The sequence below is a fragment of the Marmota flaviventris genome, chromosome 20 (assembly GCF_047511675.1).
Source record: "Marmota flaviventris isolate mMarFla1 chromosome 20, mMarFla1.hap1, whole genome shotgun sequence".
Classification (NCBI taxonomy): domain Eukaryota; kingdom Metazoa; phylum Chordata; class Mammalia; order Rodentia; family Sciuridae; genus Marmota; species Marmota flaviventris.
In genome coordinates this window covers 10,215,783-10,233,972 of record NC_092517.1, presented here as the reverse complement: position 1 = coordinate 10,233,972, position 18,190 = coordinate 10,215,783, and the positions used below count along the sequence as shown (strand labels likewise).

The 18,190-nt window shown below is 41.8% G+C and overlaps 1 protein-coding gene across 1 annotated transcript in view; it reads right to left on the bottom strand.

Annotated features, from left to right (window-relative positions):
- Positions 1-7,326: 7,326 nt before the first annotated feature.
- Positions 7,327-18,190, bottom strand: part of Itpr1 (inositol 1,4,5-trisphosphate receptor type 1) — a 306,399-nt gene continuing 295,535 nt past the window's right edge. Inside the window, exons 58-59 of the mRNA XM_071605917.1 lie at positions 16,578-16,739; positions 7,327-8,649 (exon numbers count right to left, since the gene is read on the bottom strand). Of these exons, the coding sequence (XP_071462018.1) occupies positions 8,563-8,649; positions 16,578-16,739 (249 nt within the window). The 3' untranslated portion in view covers positions 7,327-8,562. The remainder of the gene's footprint in view (positions 8,650-16,577; positions 16,740-18,190) is intronic.

The following is an 18,190-nucleotide window of genomic DNA, read 5'->3' as shown; positions in this document are numbered from 1 at the left end:
AAGTAAAAAAAAAATTTAAGTGGTAGCACACATTTAAAAAAAATTTCAAAGTCCCATTGCCAGCTCTACCAGGCTCCCTAGTGAGCAGATTTTTGGCCCTTATTCTTGTACCCAACTCTGTGAAATACGCTGTTCAAAATGTGTGTGCACTGAATGTGCTAAAAAGGCTGAGTGTTGTGAATCAACCCGAACATGAGGGGCGCTTCTCAGAAGGTGGGCTGTGGGCCACCTGCCTCACAATCGACATTGTAGGTTTCTACCACAGTGTATCCATTTACCAGTTGATGGACATATGGATTGTTTCCACTTGGGATAGTGTTAATAATTATCTGTCTTTATTTATTTGCTTGTGTACTAGGAATTGAACTCGGGGGCACTCTAGCACTAAGCTCCATCCCCAGCCTTTTTTTTTTTTTTCCTTTTTGAGAAGGAGGTCTTGCTAAGTTGTTGAGGTTGACTTTGAATTTGTGATTCTCCTGCCTCAACCTCCTGAATTGCTGGAATTACAGGTGTGTATCATTGCACCTGGCAACAAAGTTGTTTATAGTTTGCATAGAGGTTTTTGTGTAGCCATAAATTTTCATTTCTCTTGGGTAGCTGCTTGGTGGTTGGGTTTCAGGATCAAATAGTGTGGTCCCCAGCACTCAGATTGTAGTTACTGCCTGATCTTTAGTTCTATATGCCACTCCTTTTGGGGCCATTGCTAGCTATTCTTTCCTCAGTGGAATACTTCATTGTCCTTGACTCCAAGACCCTCAGACAGATTAAGGGAAGATCCCCTTCAAATGCATTGAGCTCCTTTCTGGGAGGAACTGTGCTAGGTCCTGAGGATACAGAAATGATCTTGTGGCCACTTTAGCCCTAAGAACCCCGACCTTCCTTGGCATCTTTTAGAACTCCAATCTGATACTTAAGAGATTTCCCCAGACAGGTGATCAGGGGAGGTGGAGGCATGGGACCCCAGCTGGGTGCACTCAGCTAGTGAAGCCCTAGAATGTGGAAGAATGGAGATGATTTGTGAAATCGGGTGATCTGGCTGTGAATCCCAGATTAGTTCTGTGTTGGCCGAGATTTCTTGTTTGGTAAGATAGGAATATATCAGGAAGGAAAAAAAAATGCTATTTTAAAGGCCAGTTTGCTCTGTGAGTTGGCAGCTAAGGACTGCAGAATTAGTCTTTTGGGCCAAGGTAAAGGGCTAATTTAGATGGGAGTGGGATCTACAGAGTAAATAGGAATTTCTGATTTACCTGAAACTGAAGGTTTGTTTTTGTTTGAGCAAGAAGAGTGGGAGAGAGAGAGTGGCCCCCAGCAGGCTGAGAGGTTGTCTGTCCAAAGGAAGGGGAGGGAGCCCTGATGGCTGTTTTAAATTGTTTCCTATTTCTTACTGCAATTTTCTTGCAGTAAAGGTCTTTTCTTCACAACATCCACATATTAATGATGCTTTGGGGGCAGAACAGAGAGAGGGCTGGACCCACCCTGGGGGTGAACTGCAATAAAGAGAATGGAGATGTAGCCAGGTTTGACAGCACACACCTGTAATCTCAGCAACTCTGGAAGCTGAGGCAGGAGGATTACAAGTTGGAGGCCAGCCTCAGCAATTTATCGAAATCCTGTCTCAAAAAATAACAAGGGCTGGGGTTGTAGCTCAGTGGTAAAGTGCCCATGGGTTCAGTCCCTAGTAGTTCTCCCTGCTCCCCACCAAGAGAGAGGGGGAGATGGTGAGAAGGAACAGAGATTTGGGTTGAAATCAGGATTTAGGATTAAAAAGAGGCAAGGTATCATTTGAAAGGTTTAAGTACCTTCTAGGGTCCTTGAAATTACTAAGGAAGGTTCTGGACCTTTGTAGTTCTGTGCAATATGGTGCAGAGTTTGTATTTGAATGTTAAATGAAAGATGGTGTCTCTGATATCTGAGTCACCCCAAGATACTACTTGCCAACGTTGGGAGGTTCCATAAACTAAGGAAATACATATCCCCAAGATAAAAATTCTTTCCTTGCAGATTCTTTAGAGAATTCAGATTCAAATTCCACATTGATCACAAATATGAGGAATAATTATCTGGAAGTCATGTGCTGTATGATTAGGTTTCATTCTTTATGAATTATTCAGTTCGAACCGATGGTTAAAATGGAATTTGGTTGAGATAAAATTTTAAAATGACTGGATGTGACCCAAACATGTCATGTGAAGACTACAGATATAGGATCCCACAGTAACAACATCAGAGCAATTCAGTAGGAACAGAAAGTAGCTTTTGGTCATGCAGTTGTTAGCTGGGGTTGTGGATAGGAGAGAAATAGGACATGGTTATGCTGCGAAGGAATGGGTGATAATGTGACTTGAGTACGTATTGGACATTTGGCATGTATTGTCTTAATGTTCATCATGTCCAAAGAACCAAATTCAAGTATTCTTTACTCTTTGGAAGGGGGGAATTGAAAATGGAAATAATTAAATAATTTGCTCAAGGTCATAACATGGAAGTGGTTGAGCTACTAAGGCTTCTCAAGTTCAAGGTCTATGTTCTTTCCACCCCACTGTGCTGCCCCTGGGCTGTGGTGCACTCAGCTCCTAAACCCTGGGTGGCTCAGGTCTCCAATGTCAAACCAAATCTTAAGCTTTCTTCTAGAGAGCTTTGACAGAGAATGCCCAGCTTTTCTGAGATGCTGTTGGTGATACATTTGTGAAAAAAGAAATAAATGTCTTGCATATGCTGAGGAGCGAATAGATTAAAATCCTGAATTTTCTTAAGTTTCATATACATGGGACCAGCTATAAATATAAGTGTGTGTGTGTGTGTGTAATTTTCTTTTTTTGCTGAGGTCAATTACAAAAAATGCTGGCAAACTCTTTCCATTTGCGGTTCTTGCATGCAGTGAGCACTGATGTTGTGGGACTCTTTGTGTTATTGTTCAGAACCCACCTTAGGGGTTTTCTCAAACTCTGCAATCTTATTCTATAGTGGTTTTTAGCTTTCTTTTTCTTTCCAGGCTGGGCGGATGAGGGAGTTTCACTTCTAGGTGTGAGGATTCTCTTTCACACTAGTTTGTCATGAACTTAAAGAATTGTTAGTTTCTCCCTTGTTTTTTTTTTTTTTTTCTTTCTTTCAAGTGGCACTCCAGTAGGCTAGAGATTTGTTGTACCGAATGAGTTTAAAATGCCACCATGGGGAGAGTCCATAGGCATTGTCTAAGCTGATCAAATAAATGTGAAACACGTGACAGTGGTCTACCTTTTAATTTTCTTTCTGTTGCTAGGTTTTTAGGTCCAGACCTGAAGGCTAGTGACGCTTCTGAGTTGGCCTTTAGGTTATGAGAGTTGGTCAATATGGCAGCTGGTGCTCAAGGTGGAAAAAGTATTTGTTAGGATCATAATTCTCCTAATTATAATTGCCATCATTGCTCTCTCCTGTCAGATAATTGATGAAGCCTAAGTCATTTTGAGTTGCAACCACCCACAAAAACCACACACATGGTGTTTTACTCTAAACTTGACTTAAACCACTACTTTGTGATGCAAAACTGGTGGAATTTTGGGTACTTTCTGTAAAATCGAAATCTTGATGGGGGTTTTCCAACATTCTAGTTGATTTTAGCAAGTTATCAGTGTAAAGAAGAGCAAAGAGTTTGCTAATAGATACCGACTTCTGCATTTGGACAGAATACCAGCAGACCTGAAACTTTTTGCTTAGAGGCAGCCATCCTGATTGGGTGGAGAATGATTCTCCTTTGGAAAAATGCAGCTAACTATGAGGTATTTACATATGCAATGTATAGTTGTCAGAAGTGTTAGAAGATCACCTGGTTCTTATCTCTGCCACAGAGTTTTCAGTCTTCATAAGGGATTCCTAGTCAATACTTTCTAATTCGTAGATTCTCTTATGAGAGACATTTGAAAAGAAAAGTGAGTCAATTTGTGTTGTCCCACATGTAGGAATCGGGGAGAACTGTTCTGGAAAGTAGTGACTGATAAAATAGTAGAGCTCTGTTCTGGAAGGAAGACAGCAATCGGAAGAGCTTCGTATTTGTCTAAGCCAGGATATCCTGTTTGTTTTGGAGCCAAGTCTCTGGGCAAGTTACCTATTTGGGGCTTAATTTCTTATCTTTAAAACAAGTTTCATTCCTGCTGGGTGCAGTGGAACACATCTCAGGAGGCTAAAGCAGGAGGATCTCAAGTTCAAGGCCAGCCTTACCAACTAAGCAAGATCTTAAGCAACTTAGTGAGAATCTGTCTCAAAAATAAAAAAAAAGGGATGGGGTTGTGGCATAGTAGTAAAGCACTTCAGGGTTAAATTCCCAGCCCCCCCCCCCCAAAAAAAAAGAACAAAAAGTTTCATTTCTGTAATGTGGCTTAGTAGATCATATTTTCTCAAAAGCCTCCAATAAGAGTCTATCTTTATATGCTTTCTTATGTAAGGTGAGTTCTATTATAAAGTCTTCTAATAAACACAAATTTTTTTCCCTTTCCTAATCTGTAAAAACATCATTTTGGCAAAAATCCAACTTCTTTCTAGAAGTATGTTATTATATTCTATATTGGTTTTGAGGATGGAACTCAGGGGTTCTTTACTATTGAGGAATAGCCCTTTTTATTATATTCTGAGACAGGGTCTTGCTAAGTTGCCCAGGGTGGCCTCAGACTTGTGATCCTCCTGCCTCGGCCTCCTGAGCCACTGGGATTACAGGTGTGTTCCACTGTGCCTGGCCTGCTCCTAATATTTTTAGAGGAGTACATTTTCCTAATTAATGGTCTTCTGATTAGACTTGAAATAACTATCAGAAACTTTTAGGCTATTTCCTATTAATGCTTTATCTAAAGTATCTACAGGAAAGGATTCAGAAATCAAGAATTGAATTTTTTGAAACAGGTTAATTACTTATTGAAAAGATCTTGATAGTTTTCCATTCGCTTATATGTAAAGCTTTGTTTGGTTAGCTGCTGCAAAGACTGAGTTGCTGATCAGCTTTTGCAAATAAAGTCAGCTTGCTTTATTATTTGATAGGAACTAGTAATTTAAACAGAGTGAAAGTGTGGGTTTTACTGGAGCAAAATCAAGTAGTCCGTTTTCAGAAAGTACAACCAAATTTTAAAAATGTCAAATGAAGAATAATGAATAAAGAACATGGACTTGGAAGGAAAACAAAACAAACAAACAAACAAAAGCAAGCATGTTTGAGAGGAGTAAAGATAGAGCGAAGAAAAAATAGAGCTAAGAAAAATCATACAGGAGGGGATATCATTTAGAGCTTTAGGACCATAGCCAGAATGGCAGCTTTCCTTACAGAGGGAAACAGGTTTATAACTGTACAATTTCAGGAACAGAAGAAGAAAAGGGTAAGACGCCATAAATGTTAAATGGAATGGAATTTCTAAGACCTGCTCTTTAGCCAGTGGTATTAGAGAAGGAAATCTGACAGTGTTTAAAACGTGAGCTGGTGTGTGGCAGCAGACTTTTGTTTTGGGTACTGCAAATTGAATCCAGGGGCACTTGACCACGGAGCCACATCCCCATCCCTTTATTATTTTTGAGATGGGGTCTCACTAAGTTGCTTAGGGCTGCAGTAAGTTGCTGAGGCTGGCCTTGAACTTGTGATACTCCTTCCTGAGCCTCCCAAGTTGCTGGGATTACAGGTGTGTGCCACCATACCTGGCTAGGTCAACTTTTAAAATCAAATAGAGGGAGGCAAAATGGCTTTCTTGCATGTTAGTCCCGTACCCCATTTTGATGCTGGGTCTGATAACACTCCTGTCTGGACAGGTGACTCTAAAGGCTAGGAAAGCCAAGAGAGGTGTTGGGAAGGTGGTGAGGGAGAAGATGGGCAGAGTGGCAGTTGCATAGCAGGGCCACAGCCTTGACCTTAAGACCTCGTTTTGGGGGCAGTCACTCCAGTGGTGGCACCCTGACTCCAAGGGCAGGACTTGCTGCATGCAGGGTGGAGTGACATTCCAATTTCAGTGATGCTGAAGCTGGCAAACCAAATGAAGATTTGTATCTTCAGTGACAGGATTCAAATTAAACATGACAAACCTGTAGAAGCTGCCACCTCGACATGTCACTGCAGAACTTTCCAGAGAACTGGCAGGGGCTTGGGAGACAAACCACACATGCTGCCACATTGTGTCGGGCAGCGGGAGACATCAAAGAGAAAGCCTCGGGGAGAGCAAGTCCTTGCTGGCTCAGGTTGAGCACTGAAGCCGTTCTGGGTTCAGATAAAAGCAGGCGTCTACTTTGGGCTGGTCTTATGATGGAAAAATTTGGTAGAGATACCAAAATCGTTCATTTTGTATCGAATTTATAAAGGAGAAGCACTGGTTATAAAAAGTCATCGTTTAGCTGTAACTTCATCCAGATCCAGTTCCCAGCGTTGGGTGGGAATTATTCATACTTATCAAAGTATAGCAAAAATCGGTGTCAAAAACAGCAGCCAGCGTGATCACTGCCTTGAGGAGGGACAAGTTCTTCTACATTTGTTTTCCCCCAAAGCCAACTCTGACATCCAAAACAAAAACATTTTAGACTCTCTGCTGGAGGACCCTGACCAGGTGGCCCGAAACCAGCTGTTAGTGATGCTTACACGGGTAGGTACCAAGAGAAAGATCCCCAGCAAAAGTCCAAACTAAGGGTGAAGGGAGAGAAAGGAGAGAAAAAAGGGAATCTCACTAAAATAGAGGAAAGGGCTTGCCTCGCACGCAAGAAGCCCTGGATTCGAGCCCCAGTTCCAAGAAAGAGGAGAGAGAAGTAGACAAAGGGGATTGAGGGGGAGGAAGGAGGGATCAGGAGAGGGAAGAACAGTGAAATGGGTCTGACTGAACGTTTGTATGTGCATGTGTGGGTATTCCACAGTGACGCTCAATACCAAGTACATCCACAGGATAGTAATTAAAAAAACTATAAATAAAGTACAGAAAGATCAGTGGGGGGGGGGGGGGCGAGGGCAGTGCTTGGGACTGCATTAGAGCAAATTATATTCCATGCTTTTGTGATTATGACAAATGTATCCCAATATTATAAATAATTTTTTAAAATGCAAAAAAAAAAAAAAAAAAATCCATGGGAAAAGCCTCTGAGACAGAACATGCCTGATTTTTGTCAAGAGTATCAGGGTACCCATGACAGCCAGACTGGCAGTCAGCATCCTAGATGAAAAAAGGAATAGTGTATCAGATACTCCCCAATACTTGTTCCAGTGGTTCTCAGTCACTGTCACTTTTTTTCAACATCCAGCTCAGCATTTTTGAATCATTTTGATAACCAAACCAGCTGGGGTTGAAGTTGGTCCTAAAGAAAGTAATTCACAAAGAAACACCCAATGAAAGCCACCAGTTACTGCATATGATTCTGCATCATTTATTAAATACTTTCATATATGCATTTACAAACTTGACTCATTTCAGAACTCTGCTTTCAATACATTTTTTAAAACATTTTTGCAGAGAGATTCTCTAGTAAAAGGAGACCCATGTACAAAACTAGGCAACAGGTATAAAAGTTTCCTTTCATACTTTCCATCCATCCCGAAAAGAAATTATGTGACACAGAAAGAAAATCACAACGTGGCTCTTCCAGAAGAATAACATGTCAGTGTCCAACTCTGGGTTCTAAGGGGCTAGTTCCCATTTCACCTTAATTTGGCTGTATATACTTTTAATTATTTTAGCTACAAGGGCATGTTGGTTTGGATGAAGGAAAAACCGTTTGGACTAATACTCTAGAAACCATCCAGTCCTTGTTTCTCTATCCCGTGACATCCAAACTCACCCAGGAGATGACGATGATTCCCAACGCTGTGTAAAAAGTTCCCTTTAAAAACATCATTCCTCACAAGCTACAGTAGTGAGCACCTACTGTGGCCTCTGATTTAAAGAAAGAGTTTAAGTGATCAATTTAGAAGCTTAAAGTATTCTTGAAACTAAAGTTGCGTTTCTTAAAATGAACGCCGGCTGAACAGCTGATAGACATGGAGCGTTGTCAGGCACGGATGCCACTAGCTACGACAAACAGCTTCACCGTAGGATAATTACATGGTACAAAATGCCCAGGGGCCTGAAACTCACTAGTAATATAATTTTGGCAGCAGCATCATTTGATATTTAACCATTTATTACATAGTATTAACAAACACACCAGCTTCAAAGATGTGCACTCCCTGTAGGACACTGGGGAGTTACAGACTTATTGTGATTGCATAATTCATATTGCACAGTTTTATAAAAAACATAAATACTGGCTATTCTAGTTTTAAATACAAAATACATGTCATATGCTTTTAAATCTATAATCTGGTTCAAGTGCAAATCAGGTGCTTTCTTTAGTCCTTCCAAAAAAGGCATTTTTAATATTTTTGGCACAAATGAAATGTCATCATGCCGTTCAACAAATCTAATTACAATACATATATCCAAACCTTTAGAGTAGCAATCATATACATACAGTATAAAACTGAGTTATTTACAAATATACTAAGCATAAATGTCACCTTAGTGGGTGAATCAGAACTAATTAGCCATACCCACGCTAATAATAATTAAAAAAGGTCAATACAGTTCCTCTCTCATTTGCTTATGCTGGTTGCTGTGGGTTGACATTCATGTGAGGCGGATGTCCTAGAAGACCAATTCTTTGTTTCTGCTTCCTTTGTTCTGTCATCTGGAAAGTTAAAAAGTTTCATCATTAGACCCAGACACTTCCTGTACGTCAAATCATATTCTGAACCATAGATTCACCTCTGTGGTTACGGTTTGTACTGAAACCCACTTTCTACAAATAGTGTACTGTCACCGTATCAAACACAGCTTCAAAAAGGGAATCTTCCGAGGCAGAATGGGGAATTCTATGACCTCGTCATGCAATGGTAACAGTCACAGGTACAGCTTGCTCCTTGTTTCACAAGGAAACAAAAAAACGGGAAAAGCATAGGATTCTTGATTGTTTCCCGAACCCATTTCCAAATGACTGAAGGACTCATTGGAAAATGGTGGCTCTGTACGACAGTGACAACACGCCATACGACCCAGAAAAGCAGCAAGGTCAGAATCCCAGGGTTGAGAGAGAATAAGTCCACGCTCTTAGCTGGGTTCCTCTCCCCACTGATGCTTGTTGAGGTTGGTTAGAGGGGGAAAAAAAAAAAAGTGACAGAGTCATCTGGGAAGATGAGTAATGTCCTCACAGCTCCCTGAGATCCAGAATAACCAAATACTGCCCAGAAGGCCCTGGCCACCAACAGCTGCTGAGTGTAACTGAAGGCCAGGAGAGACCACTTCCTAAGCCAAGCTCCAATGAAAAAGGGGCTTGCGCAACCCAAAGCAAAAAGGGAGGGTTTCCAGTCTGAAGTGCTCCTGAGGATGGGGCGCAGTCTCGGGAATAGGTAGGGTCTACTTAATCTTCTGCATTCTGATCTTTTCCCTTGACCCAGTTGGTGCTGGCTCTAGGAGGGCTGGGGATGTGGCTCAAGCGGTAGCACGCTCGCCTGGCATGCACATGGCACTGGGTTCGATCCTCAGCACCACAAACAAATAAAGATGTTGTGTCCGCCGAAAACTAAAAAATATTTAAAAAAATTCTGTCTTAAAAAAAAAAAGGCTCTAGGAAATACATATTAAATTGTTGTATGCAAGTGGCTTAAGGTCCTACTCCAACCTTTCTGGTTTCCTAAAACTGGACAGGAGTGAGGGCGGAGGAGTAAAAAGAGCGTAGAGGCTTTGGAACGAGAACTGTTTTTTTTTTTTCACATTTCCAGGTCATTTCTATCTATCTCAGAGGAGGATGGAGGCGGATAAGTCAGGTGTGTGGTGCCCACCTATAATCTCAGCTACTTGGAAGGCAGGAAGATGGCAAGTTGGAGGCCAGCCACAAAACCTGAGTGAGGCCATAAGCAACTTAGTGAGACCCTGTCTCAAAAATAAGTCGGTCTTTGTCATTTTTCCAGTATTAGGGGTTGAACCCAGGTGTGCCTTGCCACTGAGCTACATCTCTAGCCCTTTTTGTTTTATTTGGAGACAGGGTCTTGGTAAGTTGCTGCAAATGGCCTGGAATTTGGGATCCTCCTGCCTCAGCTTCCCAAGTCACTGGAATTACAGGCATGGCCACCATGCCTGGCTTAAATCTTAGTTTTTACTTGAACTGATTTTTGGTACAAAATATCCTGAAAGAACAGAACTTACCTAGCTTCAGTGTGAAATGGTTATTTTTTTTTCCTTTTTTAGAACATCAGTTATCCTCTCAAGTAATTATTTTTAGGCTCCTGTGGAAATGCTTTCTCTCCTGGTAAATCTTCTTGTCTAAATTATAATAGACTTTTCCAAAAGGAAGCTTTCAATAGAAGCTTTTTGTAGGGTACTGAATGAGGATGTTTCAGATGCCTCTAAAGTTTCCTTGGGTGAGTGACAACTCTTGAAGAGAAGTGTCACCCACTATACTACATTCACTGGTTCTGTTAGGTTAAGGACAGCTTTGCGTGCACAAGGAATACATTCCCCCATTGAATTCAAACACCAGCCATTCAATCCTTTCACTGCCTGATCCCTCAGACATTTAGCTTGGAGTCCCTCTACGCCAACTATGCCCTAGACAGGTAATCCTGAGAGGGAATCCAATAACCCTTAACTGGATAATCCCAAGCATTCAGATGGATTTAGTAAGCCTGACCGGCTCATCCCCTACAAAAAATACTTTTCTGAAATTTCTATTTAAAGCTGCTGAGCTCTTTTAATTCAAAGCTGGGTATTAAAACTTTTTCTGTCATTTTTCTTTCCATAATTATTGGTACTAGAGATAACCTTTCTTTTATGTATACATATTTACCTCCCGGTTGTTAAATCGGTGCTCCTTGACTCCTCAATTACTTGGTCATTCTTTCTCTTAAATTTACAACCTCTAAAACACTATGGCCTCCAGCAAGGGAGTCTTAAGTTGCCAGCCTGAGGTCCTGCTCAAGCTTTCTAGGTTTGCCCAAGTCATCACATCTGCCAACCCCTAATGCTCCCCACTGAGAGAGGTTAGTGGCCAATTCTTAGGTAATTCTAACGGATCATTTCAAATACCAAGTACATATCTATCCAAGATTGTTGTGTTGTCCTAAAAAAGAAAATTGTGGCTCATACTGAAGTTCAAGAGCAATCCCAGAGGCTTTGTTAGAAAACAGATCAAAGGGCGTGCAGAGACGGATGTAGTAGGTCCAAGGTGGGGCCCATGAATTTGCATTTCTAACAAGTTCCCAAGGGACAAAGACGCCACTGGCCTGGAATATGTTGTGAGAACCATTGTTCTAGAACAGCTTTTCATTAATAATTTTCAAAATCGGCCACAATCACTTTGGGTACACTTTCCTATACTTGAACAAGTTGAAAGAGCCCGGTATTTGGGGGTACATAATCTTTTTCTCATCTAAAAGGTGGCATGGGAGAAAATTCTTGATAGCTAGTGTATATAGCAAGCACACACAATGTCTAATCCTGTTTTGATCAATCTCATTGGCTTTTTAGGTAAGATGGCATTTAAGTCAATGCTATTGTCACTTAAGTGATAGAAGAGAAGGAAGTGGGCATTGCTAAAGCGTTTGGTCTTCTTGTCAGTGGTTATCATCCAATAACAATTAGAGGTCAGGTTTAGTCTTACAACCCTTCTAAGGAACCGGGCCAACACTGTTGACCATCCAGGTTTGCCCAGCCCAGTCCTGCACGGCTCACATAGCTTCTGGCTCTGTTATTTTCTCAATTCTGCCTATTCACACACATGCTCTATGTATCTATAGATCTTACTATAACAGCATTCTGATCTGTTACCTATATCAGAGCAAATAGTTGATCCTCTGCCTAACGTCACAGGGTTCTCTCTCTGGACATCTGAAACAAAGCTATCCATTAACATTCACATCTAAAGTAACCACAGTTGAGATTTTAACATCAAAACATATTTAGAAAAGTCCCACTTATAATACAGGTACACTCCTCAGAGTTCCCACGTAGTTGAGAATGCGCAGTGGAAGCAATGCTGACCTTGGTATATAAACTAGTTTGGAATGAAAAGGAGGAATAAAGAATTCTAGTCTAAACCAGAAGCAAAGAATACTGTAGCTGTACAAGTCAGATGCAGCCACACATAGGCCGAGGGCACAAATGAGCACAGCCTCTTGGTAGCAAAGGCTGGCACAGGAGGAAGGTTCGCCCATGACACTAAAACACCAGTCTGGTTTATAACTTTTTTTTTTTGTACTGGGGATTGAGCCAGGGTGCTTAACCACTGAGCCACATCCCCAGTCCATATATATATATATATATATATATATATAAATTTTTAGAGACAGGGTCTTTGGGGGTTGTGTAAGGCCTCACTAAGTTGCTTAAACTGGCTTTGAACTTTTGATCATCCTGCCTCAGCCTCCTGAGTTGCTGGGATTACAGGTGTGCACCACCATGCCTGGCTCTATAACAGATCTTAATAGTGTTTGAAGAACTGCTTTCAAGTTACAATAGGGTCCTTATTTCAATCATTCTAAACAGGAGATATTATCAGAGTTGCTTTTTACAGTCCTGAAAAATTATGCTCCGAAATGATGCGCCTGAAAAACTGAGACATTGAACTGAAGCGTTTCTTGAATACAAATATCTATTCAATAGAACTGTGTGGATGATGGCGTTCAGAATCTGGGAGTGGCTGCCTAGCACAGACTGCTCCTCTCCCTACCCTGGGCTAGGTTTCTGCGGTCTCGACCCCAGTCCTCTCCCTAGGCTCAGTCGTAGGCATCTCCCTGTTGCCTTATTCCCAGAGCGATCTGTGCAGACCTCTGGTGTACATTGCTTAGGTTTAAGCATAATTCATGCTGAACTTCCTTATCTCCCAATTTAGACTGTTGGTTCTGGAAGGCAGAGGCTAGACCTCTCATCTTTGTGTCCCTGTACCAACTGCTACACCTGACCACTCTGTGGTTTTCAATGTTGGTTGATGCGGCGATGTGGATTAACCAGAACATTCTGCCATTCCTGAGCGTGCCATGCATTGTCATGCTTTTGCTCATGCCAGTTCCCTTCCTGAGAAGCCCCTTACTGTGTTTCTCTGCCAGCTCAGAAGCCACCTGCTTAAGGCTGTGGAAGCTGAACTCTTCCCTTTCAGCCTCACTGTGGATCCGGGACCTGCTTCTCAGCTCCTCACACCACACCATAACTCTGAGAAATCTACTTCTCCATCTCGCTCGCTAATTATGGGACCCGAGAGGGCAGACGTTGTTTTAGTCCTCTTTTATGATCCCAGCATAATATAAGGAACATGAATGCATTCAGTAAGTTCTGTTCAATCCTCCATTCCACAACTTGGGACCATATTCTAATCTTTTTTTAAAAAATTATTATTCCTTAAGCAGTTAATGTTGGTAAGATAACCTTTTTGCATGAAAAATGCCAAATGCTGTAACATGCTAACATGATCCAGATTTCCAAGCACTTCTTATATTCCTAGCAACGATGGGTGAGTGTCCTACGGGAAGCCAGACGCATTTTCTAGAAAGTTAACCCTTTGTTCAATATAGGCTCTTTTGCATTATGAAGGAAACATGCAAAAAAGAAATATTAAGGTCTTACATTAGTTCTCCTCCTTGGAATAAGGATGTAAGAGAATCACATTTAGTATTCAGAATCTCTTGGGAGGGGAAACTTGAAGATGAGATGCATGATTAATACTTACTTAGCATAACAATCCTAACCAACCATTCTTGGCATAACAGAAAAAGGACCAACCACCTGTGGACTAATAACATTCTATAGGAGCAGTTCCTCCCCAAGTTGGTCATTTAAGACAACCACCACCAAAGAGGTCAGGGACAGTAAGGATTAAAACCAGAGCCAGCCACATTGAAACCACCCTTGTCCCATTACGCTGGTTTTGGGCTCAGAAGATCTACAAAATATCTAAGTGATGAAGCAGCTTCTGTTTTCCCACATTTTTCTCAGTGAATGGTGTTCTTTCATGGTTGTTTTAGAAAATATCTATTACAGAGTTTCTTGTTCGTTAATCATTCCAGGGGCTTAATTCAAAAATTTTCCCTTTTGAGGGCAAGAATTCTCACAATTATTTCAGATCCAGGAGCTCTCCAACATATATATCTGTGCGATTCTTTTTAAATGCAAAACGGTTTAAGAAATTTTGTTATAACAAACATTAAAATTCAAATCTACTCAACATGCAAATGCACTAAAGGTTTGTTAGAAATCATAGAATTGAAAGAAAACACTGACTGGTTCATTTTGAAGGAAGCAAGTGCCCTCCCTGCAGAAGCTATGCTGAATTTTTCTGCAATTCTGGGCACCTTAGAACTTAAGCAGAGCAATCCTGTGAAAAGTGCTGAAGAATGTGTTACTGATTCTTCATGTTTCTTTGTAGCTTTTGCTATCTTCTAAGAAAAAAAAATAGTTCAATCTCAAAATCTTTCTCAGGGAGGGGCGTGCTTTCAACTTTAAAACCAAAAATTGAAAAAGCCCTGGGATTAAGCAGTATAAAACCATTCTAGTTCTAACATCTATATTTAGTCAAATCTTAAGTTTAATAGGAATGATTCTACATTGTATTTAAAAAATGCAACCCCCATTCCACCAATGGGCAGGATGCAACTTGTGAAACGTTAGGCCTCTTTTTTAAAAAAATTAGAATTTAAACAGTGAACAAGAAAATGGAGTACAGCAACAAAACAAAGCAAATCAAAACAAACACATACACAACACAAAAACAAGCCCACGCTGGGGGGGTCAGGAGCTCCCACCCTGGCCCTGTCCCCTAAAGTTGCACAAGTTTCCTAAGAGCCTCCTGTGTTCCTGGGGTGAAATGACTTGGCTCAACTCTTGCACCACGCTCACTGGTGTGCAAAGCAGGCACAGAAGCGTCTGCCGAGTCGTCCTCGGTGCAGCAGCTTCTCAGCACCCAAAGGACTGGGAGAGGCTGGAGGGAAGGGCTTGCTTGGTTTTACCACAGCAAACCCCAAAATATAGCAGTTTTGTATGACAAATTTTAAGAGACTCTCTAGTAAACTGGAAATATCCAGTTCCTCATATTAAGATATGAGCCCTTGAAGAGCATCCAGGTGTGACAATGAGCATTAGTCACGAATGAGCAAGAACAAACTTGGGCTGCCGTGGGACTTAGGAGCCAGGATATCCCTATAGCTGTAGTTCTGGTGCCACGCACACCTAGCACACATGATGCGTGTCACCAGACTTTCTGGTGAGCCAGTTCCTTCATTTGTCTGTCCTAGATCAGTGTAAGCTTCTTTGGGAACCTAATTTAAAACATCTGATTAAATTGAATATCTCCAGAGGGAAAGGATGAGAACTCCAGCTTGGGAGGGTCTTTAAGAAATTGCCCTGCGGACGGGCAAGGACACAGCACCACAAGTCAGTTCAGTCTTGCCAAGATCTGTCAAATGTTGCACAGCAGGGCAAACAGTTAAGAAGCAAAGTAATCTAGTTAGATCTTGATTAGTCTTCAGGTATTATTCATTTTAGGATGCCACCAAGCTCAGGGCTGTAGGCAGCCTTCATCAATAAGGTCTGCTTTCTTCATTCGTCTTTTTAAAATTTATATCTGAATACATATGGAAAAAAATCAGACCTGAGGCCAGCTGGCATTGGGGGGCGCTTAGTTGGGAATAATTTAGTTTCAAAAGGAATGGAACTTAGTGCATAGAGCCTAATTAATAATCCTGCTTTATCTTGAAGAGTTGGTGGTAGATGAAGCCTTCGCCAGTTATGTACCCAATCACCTGGGGGGTGCACCCTGCAACTTACCTCCGGGGCCAAGTTGCCTGGACCAAAGTTGCCTGGACCAAATTCATCTAGTCTACAGAGAAAGCTTTCAGAAACTTAAAATGCTGAACGGTACCTGTCTGTACATGACTATCCCTGTCAGCTACAGAAATGCAAGATCAGTCTGCTAAGGAGCAGGGCACAGGCCATCCTATAACTAGGTAATCACCTGGTGACAGAGTGTTCAATTTAAGGGGTTACACAGGGTTTGGTTTAAATCTGCTCCCCTTACCTTAAAAGGTAAAGCATTTATCATAGGTGCAGGAAGGGCAGTACTTCTGTGGACTCCCACCCTCTGGGAGACCTGAGATTATGTCTCTGTCACTTTCTATCACATCCCCAGCACCTGGCAGCCACTTCATAAGCATTTGGCAAACGAATGAACCAAAACAGGCTTTTCCATGACTATAGTTTATCCCAGGATGCCGAATTTACATCTCTTGGATGAAGATTTGAGAAATCTGAGGGCTAAGTAGCCAAACAAGAAAGAGCTTTTCATTCTGTCTCCGCAAAGAGAATGTTTTTTTTTGGTCCAGTACCTGGGTAAAGTAGTTTGCATTTTGACTTTTTTTTTTTTCATATTAAAACCATGTCCTTAGCAGCACTGAAAGCAGTGGCCACTCCTACTGGCCTTATCTTGTGATGGTGCCGGGTCTGTCCTCTCCTGCCCAGTCCCCCACTTTCAGGCTAAGTACTTCAACATGGTAACATGACGACTGCAGAACTGTCCCCTCCAGTCCCATTTCAGGGGCATGTGTGTGTTGGGAAGTCGGGGTTTCCCTCCTTTACCTGGTCCTTTAATTCTGACAGCTGTCCAGAAAGATTAGTGACAAGCTTCATGGTGGATTCCAGCTTCTCCTGCAGGTTCCTCAGCTCGTTCTGTTCTCCTTCGGAATCGCTGCTGACCAAGGACATGGCTCTCATCCTGGGGAACCAGTCAAGGTTTCTTTCCTAGAATCCACATGAAGGAAAAAGAAAGAGTGGGAGTTAGTAGAGGGGCAAAAAGGCCGCCATACCATGCCGTTTGGACTACGTGGCGTCTCTATGTGATCTGTCCCTTGTGAAACAAATGTGCTATTATACTTTTTAACTATTCAGTAATGATCTTTTAAAGGGAACATAATGGACCTCTTAATTCCTAGAAAAGGAAGTTGTTTTAACATTTAACTCAGGGGAAAAGAAGGTTTCCAAATTAGAGTCCTGATCTGCAACTCTGAATACTGCTGCGGGGGCTCTGGTCTTTTCACAGGATATGGCTGGTGATGAGTTCTGTTTTAAATTGTGGTAAAATGTGCACAGCAGACTTGAGCCATTTTTGAAGTGTACAGCGCAGTGGTATGAAGTACATTCACACTGCTGTGCAAGTATCACCACAGCATTTTTCTTTCTTTTTTTTGTGGTACCAGGGATTGAACCAGGAGTAATCTACCACTGAGCTATAATCCAGTCCTTTTTATTTTGAAGCAGGGTGTTGCTAAATTGGTGAGGCTGGCCTCTACCTTGCCATCCTCCTGCTTCAGCCTCTGGAATTGCTGGGGTTACAGATATGCACCACCGTACCTGGAAACCAGAACATTTTTCAATCTTCCCAACTGAAATCCCAAACCACTGATGGCAGCCTCCATTTTATTTTCTGAATCTGAACTTGCCTACTCTAGGTAGCTCATAGTATGCTGCATATTCTTAAACTTTTTAAATTTTATTTTATTATGTGGTACTGAGGATTGAACCCAGGGTCTCACACATGCTAGGCAAGCATGAGCTGAGCTATACCCTCAACCCCCTATGCTGCATATTTTAAAAAAGTATTATATGGGCACAACTGTTTGCATACATTGTGGAAGTGAAACGGATTTTAACAGCCCACGGGTTCGGGCATTTCAACAGATAAGTGCAATATAATGTGCCTGGTAAAGGGATCGTTGAAGAGGCTGAAAAGAAGGCCTGGGGACTCCCCAATCATTTTCCCAGTTTCAGAGCTTATGGATACCACCCTACTGGTTTCCTGTTCTTCCCATGCTGAAAAGCTTAATGGGAGCTGTCCACTGTAGGAGGCCTCCTTCCCCGAGGGCACAGTGTTTCTCACTGCTGGTGAGAAACACTTCCTCCCCACCACATACGCCTTCTCCTCCACAGCTTTCTTCATACCTAGGCTCTATACAAAGAGGCAGGTATGAGCACAAGAGCAGCTCGAGCCAGAGGAAGAAAGCTGACTCATTCCAGATGTATCTGGTGTCCTCCTCACCTGGCCCATTTTGGTCTTGGCAGGCTGAGTTTAATAGACTTTCCAGAAGTAATCATGCTTCTACCTCCCCAAACACGCACAATGAGCATGCTATCTCTGCTTTGTGTACACCAGGGGTCAGGAACATTTTTTTTTTTTTTAATATAATGAGAATGTT